The following is a 16,795-nucleotide window of genomic DNA, read 5'->3' as shown; positions in this document are numbered from 1 at the left end:
TGGCAAAGTTGAGCGGCTCGCTTGTTATGGGTGTACACATAGAGTTTTAAGAATTCATCTATTTGAAAAAAAAAATGCGTCTGGAATTTTTTAATTATTTTTTACGTACTCAGCGTATGCAAAACTATAACCTCCTTTGAGCTTAGTATACCAACAGTGGGACACCCTGTATATTCTGGTACTAACTGGGCACTAGCCAAAGTTATCTTAGTGTCTATTAGATAGTTCATAGCAATATTTATAATAATATTTATTAATAGTTTAGTATAGCAACATTTGATGACACGCTACGATTAAGAGATAATTAACATTATTTTATCTAGCTGTCCGCGCGCGGCTTCGCTCGCTTTGTATAAAACTTTATAAATTTGAAATTATACAGGGTGTCCCGTAAGTAGTGGACCAACGGGTTAAGGGGAGTAGAGGGACTTATTATCTAACAAAAATACTAAAATTTATTGTCCTAAACCATAAAGTTTTTGATTTATGCTTTATTTTCAAAATTTGATAAAAATATCATCCACGTAAGCTTAATATGAACTTTTACCATTTCTGTTTTTATTTTATTCTTATTTTTTTGTTCAAGGTTGTTAAGAATACGTAAGTCTTCCTAATTAAAATGATACTCATGCATAATTAACAACAACAACAAAATTAGACCAAAAAATAGGTAAAATTTTAGGTTTATAAATTTACGGACTGAAGTTTGAACAAAGCTGGTGTAAAAAAAATGTATGGGGACCCTGTGAAACTTTATTTTAAAAACTTCTACATCTCATACAAATTACAAAAAGGTATAATTGTGTGGTATAAAGTATTTAAAAAAATGTTAAATTGGCGTACAACATTCAAATTAGAAATTATCAGGTAGTCAACTCATTAAGTTATTCCGAGAATTATTGCCTTTATGGGCGCGCGCTGGAATTCTTTTGTATTGTTTCTGGCCAATCATAGACGATACTTGAACCCACTATTATTTTCTTTGACTTTCAACTATTTTAGTGACTTGCTTATAGCTCGGAACTACACGCGTGTTTAGCTTGAATCCGTCATTACGATATTATTCTTTGTTGAAGTGCGCTTGAATTGGACACGGATTTTGTTGTGATTTGGATATTGTTCGACTTTAGTTTTTTGAAGGAAATTGCCTAATACATACACTCCACGTGAATATGCAGAAATGTTAAAAAAATTATTGAGTTAAAAAAAATTTGATCCAAGCATCAAGCATCTCTCGACAAAAATTAATTCGTCGTTGATAATCACCTGGTATTAATGCTTGCTCACTCGTACATGATACGGGTGCAAATCACTTCTCTTCAATATGCGATGCACTGTACTTCTTGGTACACCAGTGCGTCTAGCAATACGGCGAGTTCTAGTTGAAGAATCTTCTTCTACTTCTGTCAATATTAGACGATCATCGGCTGATCTAGGTCTTCCTATTCGATTTCTAATTCCAGGAATACGACCTTCATGGTATGCGTTATTTACTCTGAGAAAAAATCGGTTATCAGGATAGCAATCCCGATTAGGATAACGCTCACGATAAACACGTACTGCTTGTCGAGCATTTCCATCACTGAGTCCATAAATAAAAAACATTTTTCTGCATATTCACGTGGAGTGTATGTATTAGGAATTTTCCTTCAAAAAACCAAAGTCGAACAACATCCAAATCACAAGCAAAAATCAGTGTCCAATTCAAGCGCACTTCAACAAAGAATAATATCGTAATGACGGATTCAAGCTAAACACGCGTGTAGTTCCGAGCTATAAGCAAGTCACTGAAATAGTTGAAAGTCAAAGAAAATAATAGTGGGTTCAAGTATCGTCTATGATTGGCCAGAAACAATACAAAAGAATTCCAGCGCGCGCCCATAAAGGCAATAATTCTCGGAATAACTTAATGAGTTGACTACCTGATAATTTCTAATTTGAATGTTGTACGCCAATTTAACATTTTTTTAAATACTTTATACCACACAATTATACCTTTTTGTAATTTGTATGAGATGTAGAAGTTTTTAAAATAAAGTTTCACAGGGTCCCCATACATTTTTTTTACACCAGCTTTGTTCAAACTTCAGTCCGTAAATTTTTAAAACGTAAAATTTTACCTATTTTTTGGTCTAATTTTGTTGTTGTTGTTAATTATGCATGAGTATCATTTTAATTAGGAAGACTTACGTATTCTTAACAACCTTGAACAAAAAAATAAGAATAAAATAAAAACAGAAATGGTAAAAGTTCATATTAAGCTTACGTGGATGATATTTTTATCAAATTTTGAAAATAAAGCATAAATCAAAAACTTTATGGTTTAGGACAATAAATTTTAGTATTTTTGTTAGATAATAAGTCCCTCTACTCCCCTTAACCCGTTGGTCCACTACTTACGGGACACCCTGTATACAAGTTATATACCTAACTACTTAGTTTACTAAAATCTTCGTTTGATGGAGGACCGGAGAAAGCGACTTTGTTTTATACTTTGTAGTGAAACGCTGCCCTATTACTGCTAATTGTTCTGTTTAGGGTCACTCTACACCAGAATATTAAATGTAACTAAATTTATAAAGAATAGAAAAAAATCGATAACGAGGCGGGACTCGAACCCGCATCCTTTCACGCCAATATGGGGCGACGCTTGACCAACTCAGCCACCCGTGACCCGCCAGAGCGATCGGATTTATTCTATTCTTTCAGTTTTATGTGTAGGCTGCACACCAATGTGTAGTAAATGTAACTAGTTAACTGACTCAGCGAAAATTCTTCTGCAACACTATTAGGGCGCTTGTGCACTACAAGGAATTTTACTGTCCGGCATTCCGATTTTTTACGGTCCGGTGTGGCATGAAAAAACCGATGAATTGCTTGTGCACCTGTCCGTCTTTACTCGGATCAGTGCGGTACAGTTCAAGGAAGTTTGGCGGTATAATGCTATCATAAATGATTGTTTTTGCATTTTACAAGAAACGAGTAAAAAATATAGAAGGTGAAATATTATATTATTTCGTTATAATAAAAAGTAAAGTTCCGTAAGAGATTTAAAATGCGTGTTTCACTTATTTATTTTAATCGGTGACGAGGAGCTAAAGCTATTCCCACTTGAACTTTAACTTATCAACACTTACTTAGATAATAATTATAGGTCAATGTATATAAAATAACAATACCGACTTCTCAAATCTCATTGCCAACTAAAAGAAAGTAAAACAAGAGCTTGCTTTCAATTGGCATATGCAGTAAAAACAGTAAAATCCAAGCAAGTGGGCATTCGAAAACAATTATACCTACAGCGACTCGTAGACACAAAAAACCATCCGGAATAGGGAAAAGTAAAATGTCGGACAGTAAAATTACGTATAGTGCACAAGCCAGTATATAGATTAATGGCGTGCCATACCGGACCGTAAAAAATCGGAATGCCGGACCGTAAAATTCCTTGTAGTGGACAAACGCCCTTATTAGTCTCGCCGTTTCCTACATATTTGTATCTCCTTGAAGTCGACACAAAAAAATTTCATTAAGATCAGTCCAGCCGCTTAGGAGTTAAGTTAGTTACTGTTTAGTTTTAACTATTTATAATTACTTCATTATATGTATCATAATTTAATAGGAAACACTTTAAAAAGTAACAAACAACATAGTTTAAATTCGTGATATGAGGAAAAATAAATTGAGGCTCATGAAGTTTTAAGTTCGATTTTTATGATTATCAAGTCTCAATCACCTCAATGTAAAAAAAAATAAACTAATATAACAAAATATACTAAGTACATATAATATAGTGAGTGAATTAATTGTAAAATGAATGTATGGCGTGATCATAAAATGGTTTTCTATTGTACTATTGTATTGTTTCAGAAAATTAAAACCACATGTACAAAATAAATTATGGTGATTTTTAATAAAAAGGTAACATAATTGCTAGGTAAAAAACCTTATTTAATACATACAATGTACTTCATCACTAGTTACTGCAAATACATACATAGGTTCACTTAATAAAATTTCAAACTAGTCAGAGTGAAAACTAAAACTATTGTTACACAAAAAGCTGTAATTTTCGATCCAATTCCAAAAATCTCTTCTATTTGTAATCTGTGGTCAATAAAAACTATATAAGGGTAATTTTGATACTAGAATTTCTCACAATAATAGAAGGCCATTCCAATTATGTAGATAAATTTATTAATTTGTTAGTGAACTAAACGTAATTTAATGCTATTTTGCCAAATTGGCAGCTTGTTTTTTAGCTTTAACTAGTTCGACTAATTCCTTGTATCGTTTCATGCAATCTTTTTTACTTCTGTTTGGGATGCAGTCGGCGATTTTGTCCCATCGATCTGGAGTACTGACAGGGAATGTCTTGATGGCCTGCTCTAATAATTCCTGCTCAGTTTTAGTCCACGCCTTCTCTTCTTTAGGTACTTTGACATCTCCGTTAACTTTCGGAGCGACTCCGTTCACGAGTTTCGGTGCTTCGTTCTTCGATATACTGTTGTCATCTATGACGTTTGTTGGCTTCTTCTTATCCTTTTCGAATTGGTCGAACGCTTCTTCGTTTGCTGCTTTCTTGAGGCTGCTCTTTGAGAAATCCGAACTCTGCAAGTCTTTAGCTTTATTTAAAACTTCTTTAGCGTTGAATCGTCTTTCGTCCGTAAACGTTCCATGCTGATTGAGAAAATTGGCGACCACATCCCACCTTTGATTAGTACCAGCGGGGAATAAATTTACGGCTTTAATCAATAATTGTGTCATTTCAACTGACCAATCGATGGGCGCTTTTAACGCAGCACTCTTCTTAGCTTTCTGTTCTTCCACTTTCTTGTTCTCGAAAAGCGCCACTCTCTCGGCTTCTAACTTCTCCTCTGTTTCCTTCATTGTTTTTATGAATGCCTTACTGCCATTTGCTTCTAATTCCTTTATGAAGTCTTGAAGTTCGTTCAATTTCATAAGTTCGCAGATTTTTTCAACAGCTGCCATATGACTAACAGTTTCCTCTTCGTTTTGAGCGTAGTAATTGTTTGCTTTACACAAATCTCGTAAGGATTTTCGTTCCTTCCTGAGGTTTTTCTTTTGCTGTTCCCTCTCTGCTCTGGCGGCTTCAATTTTGGCCCTTTCGGCTTCTTCAGCTTTCTGCTTGGCCAGCTGGGCTTCTTTCAACAATCTTTCTTCTTCTGCCTTCTTTGCTTGTACAGCATCCTGAAAGTAGAAAAAAAGTTTATGAATAAATAAATATGCAATTTCGTATGTTAATTTCACAGCTCTATAAAATAGTAACTGGGAAATATTTTATACACAATGATTGAAGGCGAAAAATGACAAATGTGGTTTGAACTTTATTACCTCTGGTATACTATACTACATTACATATTTAACCCATTGAGCCCCGAACGGCCAGATCCGGCCACCACACAATAGCTTTTCTATTGTGTCTGTGATTCTGGGGCCTGATGGATTATTAGCATACAAAGAATGTAACCAATATTGTAGAATTTATAAATTAACTTAGTACTACATTTTCAAAACAAAACAGAAAGTGCAAAATGGTTGCTAAATAACTATTAAACTATTCAGGATTTTACAAATATTTGGATATAAACTGTATGCGTGAAAAGTCAAACAATGCAATATACAGTAGAACCTCTATAAGTCGAATACCAAGGGAGACGCCAAAAAATTCGAGTTATAGAGTTTTCAACTTATGGAGGATTTTGAACACCTGACACCAATCAAGCAAACACGTGTTTACGTGAGTCATAGATTTATTATCATTAACTCCTAAAATGTTTTCTATGAAACAATAGTGTACTTACATTGTCGGCACGATCTTAAAGTCGGTAACTTATTTTTGTTCGAACAATAGCGGTAATAAATTTCTAATGATCAAGTTGTAAAGGTTGTAAAATAAAATAAAACGTTGCTATGTTCGACATACAGAGGTCAAATTTAATTTTTCGAGTTATAGAGTGAAAATATGTACCAAAATGGCTTGGAGGGACTCGGTGATTATTTCGACTAACAGAGGGTAGAGATTTCAAGTAATGGAGGTTTTGGTGTTTGAAGGGAAGGGAACAAAACATTTTTTCGAGATTTGGAGGTTTTTGACTTATCGAGGTTCGACTTAACGGGGTTCTACTGTATAAGATTGAATGATATAACATCATGTTTGAACAATATGATTGAAACACACAACTTAATGTGGCCTTGATAATCTTATAAAGTTTCCATGACATGCAGAAATACAAATTCCCTTCTATGTTTTATGTCTACTTCATTTAATTATATCTAATCATTAAACCCTACTAATAAAACAAAACCCATAGGAATCGGAACTATGTGGGCTTTGCTTGCAGGCAGAAAGCTAATCTATGATAAAATATGTGAATAGATGTTTCTAAATAAGTGTGGTGACAAAAATTATAATTTACATAAAAGCAAGGCAAAACTTAAATTCAACTATTGAAGTTACCTGTCTGGCGCGTTTAGCAGCTAACTTCTTATCCTTGTCTTCTTGCTTGAACTTCTGTATCCTAGGGTCGTTGGCATATGCTAAATCCACAAGACTCCTGATTCTGGCCATTTCTTCCTTTTTTAGCTTGGCTCGAGCCGCTTTGTTTTGCTTTTCTATCCACCTCCTTTCCTCCCGGTCACTACCCTTCTCCTTTTCTTCTTCATCCATGTAGGAGAATTCACGCCACGAATCAAACTCATACCAAAAGGCGTAGAACTTTTCCACAAACTCCCTTGAACTATTCTCATCTCCCAATAGCGGGACATTCCTTTTTTCTGACCACCTTGCATTAGTTTTAAAATATTTTCCGAAAGTTTTGAAAAAACCATCCTTCTTTATGTCAGTAGTGGTTGGTACGGAGTCATCGAATGTAGGGTCGACAGAGTCAAATGATCGTCTATTTTTAGGTGTACCAAGGATCTCGTAAGCTTTTGTTATGCACGTAAAGTAGTCGTCGTCGCTACGAATCTCCTCGCCCTGAGCCTTACGCTTATCCGGGTGGTGCTTTAGTACTTTTTGACGATAGGCACGTTTTATGTCATCGTCGGTGGCCTGGAATCGTAAATCTTTCATACCGAGTACAGCATAGTGGTCTTGTTTCTTCCATTCCTTAGGGTCTAAGCTACGTAAGTATTCGACGTCGTCCTCGAACACGACTTCTTCAGCCTTATCATTAGAAGCAGATGTTTCCAACGAAGTGTCCTCACCGTGGCATTTAATGCTATAATAACGTAAAAAAGCAGCACCAGCACATTCAACTTTTCTTTTCAAGAAAGGCCAAGGTATTGCGACCACTCGGCCGCTATTTGAAGCTTCTCCCTCCGTCATTTTATGTTAAATTTATTAATGAACTTGGCAATCTTCACTAACATAACCTATCAAGACGAATTAAAGCGGACGATTGGGTAGGTCTTTTTTCTCTAAATCTTTAAAACGATTGAAAAAATAAAATAAATATACTGGTGTGCAGTTATTACTATAATAACATTATATTTATAATCTCAGAACACGTTATATTTAATGAATTAAAGGCTATGTTTCATTTTCTGACAGTCTTTGACTCCACAATCCACATGACATATTCTTCTTTTTCGTTACTAATACAGATAACTTAAAACATATCGAAATTCGAAACTGTCATGTCTATTGGACTTTGGCACAGATATTAATTATTATACAAATATTTTACAGTCTATTTTTTATAATAGATTCATAAATAGTAAATACTAGAAAGACTAGAATATTGTGACAATTTTATTCATTCGTGAATTATCAGATCAAACAGACAAATCAGATCTCAGTAAATTATAATACGTTCGGGTTTACGGTCGGTTTTCTAACGTATTCCTTTTAGGCAAGATTCCAGGTATCTTATTTGTTTTCTATTAAACATTACATTACATTCTTCACATTAAAATTACAGCCTATCCCTCAGTATTATTTCTTCATAATAAAATATCACAGTAAAATATACTAATTTTTATCATGACATGACCATATAAGTCGTAAAACGGAACGCAAAAGTACCAACTTTGCAAAATTAAAATCAGCTGACTACTATCAGCATAGAGTAATATAATATATACGGGTACTATCAGTTATCACATAAATCCTCAATAAATCATTCATCATTGTTTTGAACAAGTTTACTATGAGAAATGATGTAGTTAAGCACTAAGCAGTATTAAACTGAATCTATACAGAATAGTCCGTAAGCGCACAAAATGACTGACATGGATTATTTATTTAAGCCAATTGTGCTTATTACTGGATTTGGTCCGTACATAAAACATCCAGTAAACGCAAGTTGGGAAGCAGTGAAAATTATGAATAAAGACGAAATCGAAAAGAAACATAAAGTGGAACTTGTACAAATCGAAATGCCTGTAACATACGAGAACGTTGATGAATTCGTACCTGCGCTTTGGGAAACACACGAACCAAAGGTACCTACCACGACCTTTTTAAAACAACTTTAATTTATCGAAACATCTTAGATTTTTGCTAATTATCTTTAAGACCTGTATTTTTATAGTATTTTAATATATACTAATAACTTACGCTCCATTGGGCACAGCTTTAGAATAAGTAACACCTCATTTTAAATTGATATTTTTTTTGTAGATAGGTATGGTTAAGAGGTATCATTTACCAAAATATCAAGGTGCGGAGTGCATTTGTTTTTGAGATATATTTTTTTGAAAAAATGTTATATAACCTCCAACAATTTATTTTGTTAAAATATTATTTTAACAATTTAGCATAGCCAAAAATCGTTCCCTGATTATTTTGTATTCGCAACAAGGCACAAGCCACAGATTAGTTAATATGACGCAGATCGCAGATTAGCAATACAAAAATAATTTGGAAAATCCAAAAGTGCACAAAGTGACATCAAAAATATCATGAACGTTAAAAATAGTGTTTTTTCTTAATATGTGTGTGTATGTATTATCTTACAAGTGCAATGTATGATACATAAAGACATTTTAAGTTTGAAAAATCAGATGTTTTGCGCGAAGTGACAGTAGTACCCACCTCAACGCTTCGCTTATGAGGCGTGCAATATACTAGCTTATCATAGAGTATAAATGATACATTTTAATGTTTTTTTTTATAGCTCACTTGCTTCAGTTTAAAAACGATTAACTTTTACTTTTAGTATTCAAATAGGTACCTAGCGAGGAGCGAAGCGACGAGCGTGTTAGGTTAACTCTTGAACTGCCGCACGAGCCGAGCGAGCGAAGCGAGCGTGCCGCGGCAGCGGCCGGCGAGTGCCAGAAGCGACTTTAGGGCGATTCCCACTCAAACAAAAAAAAAACTACGTAGGTTTAAACTTTTGAGGTGTAACCTACACTAAATTGGTACTTTAAAGTGTGAAATTAACCTCAAACTAAAAAAATTAATATAAAATAAAGGGGGGGGCTCCGCGCCCCCCCTTCACAGGGGGGGGTTTACCCCTCCCCCCTCCCCCTCCCCCAGCCCCTCTATCCGTTTTGAGGTGTTACCTATTCTAAAGTGCTTCCCTCCATTGACATATTTTAATTCATCTTTTAATTGAAAAAAAAAAAAAAATTATTCTAAATCTCTATGTATTCTTAATCACTCAAATTTTGGGTTCAATTTGAATTAAAAATATAAGCATCAATTAAAAACCTATAAGTATTAAATCAGATTCTTTTTAAGGAACCACCATCAAAGACCACCATTCATATAACTTTAAAATTAAATAAAAATAATAATGCTTATGTAAGTAGGTACATGCTATGATGATATCTTTAATTTGTACCATTAAAATAGTTATATCTTTCTAGCTAGTGATCCATGTAGGTGTATCATCAATAGCCAAGGAAGTAACATTAGAGAAACAAGCCCACAGGAAAGGGTATCAAAAGTTAGACTACTTCGACAAATGTCCCGCGGACCACACTTGCAGTGCCGACGGCGCAATACGGATCCACAGCAAGCTGGATATTGAGAAAATATGCAGTGATTTTAACGATAATGATCCTCCGGAAGGTACTAAAGCTGTCACGTCTTTAGATGCGGGAAGGTGTGTATTTTTGTAATGGATTAATCATATAGTTAAAAACAACTAAGAACATTTTTATTTTATAACGACAATCAGTACAATTTACTTGTCTAATATAAATATGATTACCTATATAACAATAAATGCATGCATCTATTTGCATCTATTGTTTCTCATATTATATAGACACTGCACTAAGATAAGATAGCACATAACAACTGCTGTTTATTTTTACCTACTTGGATCTTACTTGTATCTGTGTTCCTAAAATATATTCATGTGTTAAGGTAGTCGATAAATAATTTTAATTTTATTTTAATTTTTAGGTCACGTAGTATGGGTATGTCCCCTTAAACCCGAATTCAAAATACCTCTACATATTAAATTTTAATCAAATATTATTTCGACTTTTTTGAAAAAAAAAAACAAACCGGTCTAGAGCGTCGCCACAGTACGGCAAAGTACGCGGATTCGTATCACGCCTTACCATAAAAAATTTCTATGCTTAGCTAGCTAATGTTATACTTAAACCTAAAAAAAAATATTCCTACTTATAAAAAAAATCCTTTATTTTCAGGTACCTCTGTGAATACATCTACTACACATCGCTAAGTGTCGACAACACTCGTACGATATTTGTTCACGTACCAGACTTAAAAATATACAGCTCAGAACAAACCGCGCGGGCTCTAGAGAGAATCCTAGATTTGTGTCTAGAACAAGTGAAAATTACAGACCAGAGATTAGAGAAGAAAGCTGACGAAAACGAATTATGATTTGAATAAATTCAATTCTTGGTACAATTTTGGCCGCTTTTAATTCATTATTGATTTCAAAATTCTAATTTCGCCTCCACATGATGCAAAGGTACTTCAGACGTTCAGAGCAGTCAAATTTTTCGTAGATGTATCAAAAATTGTATTAAATAAGTACATTATGTATTAGACAAATTTATGTATGTATCAGTAAAGTATTATTTTATCTGTATTATGTATAAAATAACAGCTATATTTAAGCAAATATCAACAAATATTTGGATTAAAAATATCTGTAAAAATGTAGGTGACAATGTTAATGAACTATGGCTATTTTTATACCATTTTAATGCAAAGAATTACATTAATATAATATTTAGAATGTACTTAATGTTTTAATACATTCCATATAGCTTTTCATATAATCAATTTTACTTTTGTAATAATATTAATCAATGAGGCTCTGGCTAATTAATGCTATTTATTTATTATTTTATTTATATCTACACTTTTTGAAGAATTGATCAATTAAAAAATATTATAAGTATTCGATTTATCAGTTATATTACTAAACTCCATTTATTTTAATAAATTTCAAATCTGTGCACCCATTTAGGAGGAGCTCAGGGACAAACACGCGCACGGAAGATTGTCTTTGTGTACCTATATTATTTTATTTATTAACTTATGTATATTTTTGTTTAATGATTTAAATAAATGTCTTAAATCTTAACAAGTTCTTTAATTTAATATCTTTTTTTTTAATTCTAAAAATAATTACTAACAGTTGGTTAATAAAGTTTTTTTCGTTATTTTCAAATTTCCCGCAAAAATCGAATTCTTGTCTCTTGAAAACCCGCAAAAATATGTTCGGTCAAAAAAATGACTATAATATCTCGATCTTATTTTGATGCAAATTTTTCGAGTCGAATACTAGTAGGTACATATTATATTACCTATTTCTGTTCCTATGATCCTGTTTCTTAATAATTGTTACCTCATACACCAAGGATTGAAATTAAAAGGAATCTCCGAGGTATTTGTAACGGTGCATTTACATGAAACGAAAATAGAGCTAAAGAGTAAGAGCAAATTCTTTCGTGATGTTTTATATAACGGTGCATTTACAACATGCTTTTTTTACTAATTACTAATTTACTAGCTGCGCTCCGCGGTGTCACCCACGTGGCTTTGCTCCTGTTGGTCTTATATTATAGCCTATAGTTGGCCTACATATTAATAGCCTTCCTCAATTAAGGCTAACACCAAAAGAATTTTTCAAATCGGACCAGTAGTTTCTGAGATTAGAATGTTCAAACAAACAAAAAAACTCTTCAGCTTTATTATATTAGTATAGATGTTTGATCTCCATAATATGATGAGGCAGATACCCATTAGTGAATATTTCGTGATCACTGTACATTCTGAATAATTTATCCATGTAAAAATTGATTAATAAATTTTATAAACTGTTGCAATGTCAAGTTAAATTGTAAAAAAAAAAGACAGGTTGCACTCCGGGAGTGCCGGCAGAAGTGAAAACTTGATTATTAACGTTCAGCATGTTTGATATTTTGGAATGGTATCCGTCTTGTTAAGACGAAAATAAAAATATAAGGGCTAAAAAAAAAAACCGTCTTACGCTTTTTCGATCAGGCCACGTGTCCTGACGCGAGTTTAAGATTTTATACCCAACGCCGCTAAAGAAGTTTTCACTTCAAAAATACAAATAAAACACAGTATAATGTATAAACATCAGTTTATTAGTCTAATCCTCCTCTTCATCATTGGTAGCACCACCGCCCTGTCCCTTGCGGAGGTTCTTCCTCTTGACGCGACCAGGACGGCCACCGCCGAAGGGCGACTTGAGCGAGAAGTCAATGTGCTTGCCAGAGTCCAGGCGGACAATGAACGAATATCCTTTTTTTAATTCTAAAAATAATGACTAACAGTTGGTTAATAGTTTTTTTCGTTATTTTCAAATTTCCCGCCAATCGAATTCTTGAGAACCCGCAAAAATAATTATGTTCCACAGTTCGATCAAAAAAATGACTATCTCGATCTTATTTTGATGCAAATTTTTGGAGTCGAATACTAGTATACATAATTATTACTATATGTACCACAGAGCAAGTAATATAATCTTATATATAAAAATGAATCGCAAAATGTGTTGGTAAGCGCATAACTCGAGACCTGCTGAACCGATTTCGATAATTCTTTTTTTATTATATTCCTTGAAGTACGAGGATGGTTTTTATGTAGAGAAAACGTAAATATGTACCACGGGCGAAGCCGGGGCGGACCGCTAGTATACTATATATTCCGTCTAGCGACAAAGTATGGACATCGGACATCCTATCATTTGTCTATTTCATAGTGCGGTCCAAGAAGCTTATAATATCTAATACACTGGAGATTTCAGTATGAACATTAACTTGTAACAAGAAAATATTATGACCTTGAATGACGCCTGTATGTTTTTTTATCTCTTTCACACCATTTATATGATGAGGCAGATACCCATTAGTGAATATTTTATGATCACTGAACATTCTGAATAATTTATCCATGTAAAAAAGCATCTTGATAAACTTGAGCGTCTCCAAAATTTCTGTATTAGATTTATTTTCGGCCTTCGAAAATATGACCACGTTTCTTCTTTCAGGAAAAGGCTCAGGTGGCTCCCTATCCGACTTCGCCGGAATCTACACTATTTGCAACTACTGTTCCGTATCCTTTTTAATCCCTCCGCTCCTTCCTACCTCAAGTCCAATTTTTCCTTCCTGCACAGTGAAAGCTACTCACTTCGCTCTGAGGATAGACTCATCTTGCGTGTTCCAAGCCGACGCACAAATTTTTATGGCAAGTCTTTTGCAGCGATATCAGTTAAGTTATGGAACTCTCTGCCATTAAATATTCGTCAAGCCCAGACCCCTTCGGGTTTTAAAAATCTTGTGCGACAACATTTTCTTTCCGCTGCTGATCCGGACCAGTAATATTTTATTAACTTTTTATTTTTCTTTCATATTTTCATTATGTTACAATATGTACGCGGTACTCTGTATTAGATATAGATGGTATTCGTATAATAATTTTATCTTATTCAATATCAGTGTGTTTCCCTCTAAGTATATATTTATTTATGTTTATTATATAATATGTAATTGGTATGTATATCTGTTTATTTTATTTATGTATATGTATAGTATATGTGATATTGTATATGGATATGTATTATTTAAGGTAGATATATATTATTATTTTATTTCTTTTTTTGTTTTCTTGCTATTAATTATTCTTTTTCTGTTCTCGTCCCGCCAATTAGTGATCTTTTTGCTTGTTTACCTTTTACCGTGGTTGCCTGGAAGAGATCACTATTAAGTGATAAGGCCGCCAAAATAGTTGTACTCTGTTCTATGTGTATTGTGTAAGTAGTTCTAAGGCTTCTGTACAATTATTAAAGTGTTAAATAAATAAATAAATAAATAAATAAAAATTTCTTAAAATTTTTTTTATACTGTTGCAATGTCAAGTTAATTGTTAAAAAATAGCTATAAATAAAACACGCTATAATGTATAAACATCAGTTTATTAGTCTAATCCTCCTCTTCATCATTGGTAGCACCACCGCCCTGTCCCTTGCGGAGGTTCTTCCTCTTGACGCGACCCGGGCGACCTCCGCCGAAGGGCGACTTGAGCGAGAAGTCAATGTGCTTGCCAGAGTCCAGGCGGACAATGAACGATGGGATGTTCACTACTTGCTTGCGGACGCTGGAAATTAGTTTTGCGATTAATGATACTGTTTGTAGGTTGTATTTTTCAATATTGGCAATTCATATTGTAGATATTATAATTCTTTAAAATTTTACATTAGGTAGACAATAATAATTTATTCGTACTTGATTTTTTTAAGAAATATGTATGTACAGTCAATTATTATCCACTCCAAATAATTCTGGCAGAGACATAGGTAAAAAAAAACAGCTTCAAAGATATTTCTTCAAAAAGCATGGCATAAGCTTATTTTGCAACATTTAGTAAACTATATTGTATAAATAATAACAATGAGTATGTAATATGTATGTCTTTTTATCTAAATATAATAATGTCTGTGTATTGATACATACACCATACATTACCTCTTAAAAGCTCAAAAAAGCAATAATTTCAAGACATTGATCTCAACAAGTTGAGAATCAAGTGGTCTTTATGATAATAGGCACAAGTTCAAACCGGCTTCATCCGGGATTTCTGCTTCACCTGCATTTGATTTTATTGTCAAATACCATAAACATATTGAATAAAATTGCTATCGAACAAGAATACTGAATATTATAGTATAGTAATAACCATGTTATGAGATTGTTATGAAATTTATGTTATTTATTACAATTCGTGAACATTTTGCACCTATAATACTACTACTATTATAAAGGCGAAAGTTTGTATGGATGTATGGATGTTTGTTACTCTTTCACGCAAATACTACTGGACCGATTACAATGAAATTTAGCACACATATAGAGGGTAACTTGGATTAACACATAGGATAGGTTTTATGCCGGAAATCCCACAGGAACGGGAACTATGCGGGTTTTTCTTAGAAAACGCGGGCGGAAAGCTAGTTTAACAATAAATGTGCATTCACAAATGCACCAGCTCACCGAATGTGTCTCTGTCTGATGAGGATCCTAGCGTGATGGATGGACTTGGCGAGACCAGCCTTGAAGACCTGTGTCTGCAGACGGCGCTCCAAGAAGTCCTCAATCTTAAGACCGAGCACATAATCGAGTTTCATCTGTTTCTCGTCCAACACGCCGATTCTGACCAGACGACGAAGAAGCGCATTACCTGAAAGGGTAAAATAGTTCTTAAGCAAGGATCGAGGATTTTATTCAAAATTATAGAGAATAAGTTATTTCAGGTTAAATAGAATCATCAATTTATTATATGTCAAGAGGTTGCCATAAATGTTCATCATGGTAAAAAAAAATTGTGTTCAATTCTTTGTTTCTAATCTTACAAATTTTAAATTGAAATTTAATTCAGTAATTTGCAAAATGATCATAGCATGTGTATGGTGACATGGTAATTAAAAAGTTAAAAACATAACCTAATTTTAAGGTCAACGTGTAGAACATACCTTCGAACAATCTCTTGGGGTCCTTTTCTTCAAGGGTGAGCAACTCACGGGCGGCCTTACGGATCCTGGCCAGCGTGTACTTAACCCTCCAGACCTCACGCTTGTTCCTCAGACCATATTCACCGATGATCTTCAACTCCTGGTCGAGACGCGCCTTTTCGAAGGGACGACGGGGCGTCACGTATGTCTTGGAAAAGACTGACGGCACACGGTTGTTCACCATGATGGCGAGCTATCGATATAAAAGATGATTAATAACACAACACTATAGACCGGTGGAATTATAGGTTAAAACTTAAAACACTATTGAGAGAAGGCACTTCTTAAATAAATATTACATGTTAATTCATTTAGATTCACAGCTTAACACTTTTCAAACTCGAACTTAGTTTGGTGATACTACAGTATGTAAAATTAATCTATTTCCATCGGGCTAATTTTTTACTATAAATAAATCACAAATTATAATAATTGACACGGACACTTTTATAATTGTTAATGCAGTATTATTTTCCCGAAATAAATTCAAATTCGCACCTTTTTTAATTATTTACTAATAACTATTTCACAACGCACCTGCACACAACACGGCTCGCCGAAAAAGAGGTTATGAAAAGGTCTGTCACTTTGACAGTCAAATAAACTCGTCGACAGCTGTCAAGGGACAAGTCCAGAGACTATAAAAAGATAAAAGTCATTACAGTTTATAGATGTTGTACTTCAGTTATTTGAATAATATAATTCTTCTATTATAATTTCACAAGTCCTAGCTTAGGTCACTGGCATAATTTCTAAACTAATTGTATATTCTGCTAACAGCTTTTAGAGACGAGAATATT

At 33.8% G+C, this 16,795-nt stretch overlaps 4 protein-coding genes across 4 annotated transcripts in view; 1 reads left to right on the top strand and 3 right to left on the bottom strand.

Moving 5' to 3' along the window:
- The window catches only part of LOC149481376 (uncharacterized), a 465,629-nt gene that overhangs the window by 38,578 nt on the left and 410,256 nt on the right, over positions 1 to 16,795 (bottom strand). The gene's annotated exons all lie outside the window — the stretch shown is intronic.
- LOC149481394 (dnaJ homolog subfamily C member 2) lies at positions 3,888 to 7,624 on the bottom strand. The gene is made up of 2 exons (XM_089705011.1): positions 6,482 to 7,624; positions 3,888 to 5,211 (listed from the first exon to the last, which is right to left on the bottom strand). The coding sequence occupies exons 1-2, from the start codon at positions 7,349 to 7,351 to the stop codon at positions 4,231 to 4,233; spliced, it is 1,851 nt and encodes a 616-aa protein (XP_089561137.1). The 5' UTR covers positions 7,352 to 7,624; the 3' UTR covers positions 3,888 to 4,230.
- On the top strand, positions 8,146 to 11,537 carry LOC149481393 (pyroglutamyl-peptidase 1). The gene is made up of 3 exons (XM_089704958.1): positions 8,146 to 8,469; positions 9,838 to 10,076; positions 10,633 to 11,537. Exons 1-3 carry the CDS (start codon positions 8,248 to 8,250, stop codon positions 10,829 to 10,831), a joined length of 660 nt encoding a protein of 219 aa, XP_089561084.1. The 5' UTR covers positions 8,146 to 8,247; the 3' UTR covers positions 10,832 to 11,537.
- RpS9 (ribosomal protein S9) lies at positions 14,384 to 16,683 on the bottom strand. Its single transcript, XM_089704702.1, has 4 exons — positions 16,533 to 16,683; positions 15,957 to 16,188; positions 15,478 to 15,664; positions 14,384 to 14,584 (listed from the first exon to the last, which is right to left on the bottom strand). The coding sequence occupies exons 2-4, from the start codon at positions 16,177 to 16,179 to the stop codon at positions 14,410 to 14,412; spliced, it is 585 nt and encodes a 194-aa protein (XP_089560828.1). The 5' UTR covers positions 16,180 to 16,188; positions 16,533 to 16,683; the 3' UTR covers positions 14,384 to 14,409.

This window comes from Colias philodice, chromosome 16 (assembly GCF_061535455.1).
Source record: "Colias philodice isolate Cphi_HAF_F1 chromosome 16, ilColPhil1 Martin Lab GWU primary, whole genome shotgun sequence".
Classification (NCBI taxonomy): Eukaryota; Metazoa; Arthropoda; class Insecta; order Lepidoptera; family Pieridae; genus Colias; species Colias philodice.
Note: the sequence above shows the minus strand (reverse complement) of the source record. Positions and strands in the feature narration are given on the sequence as shown.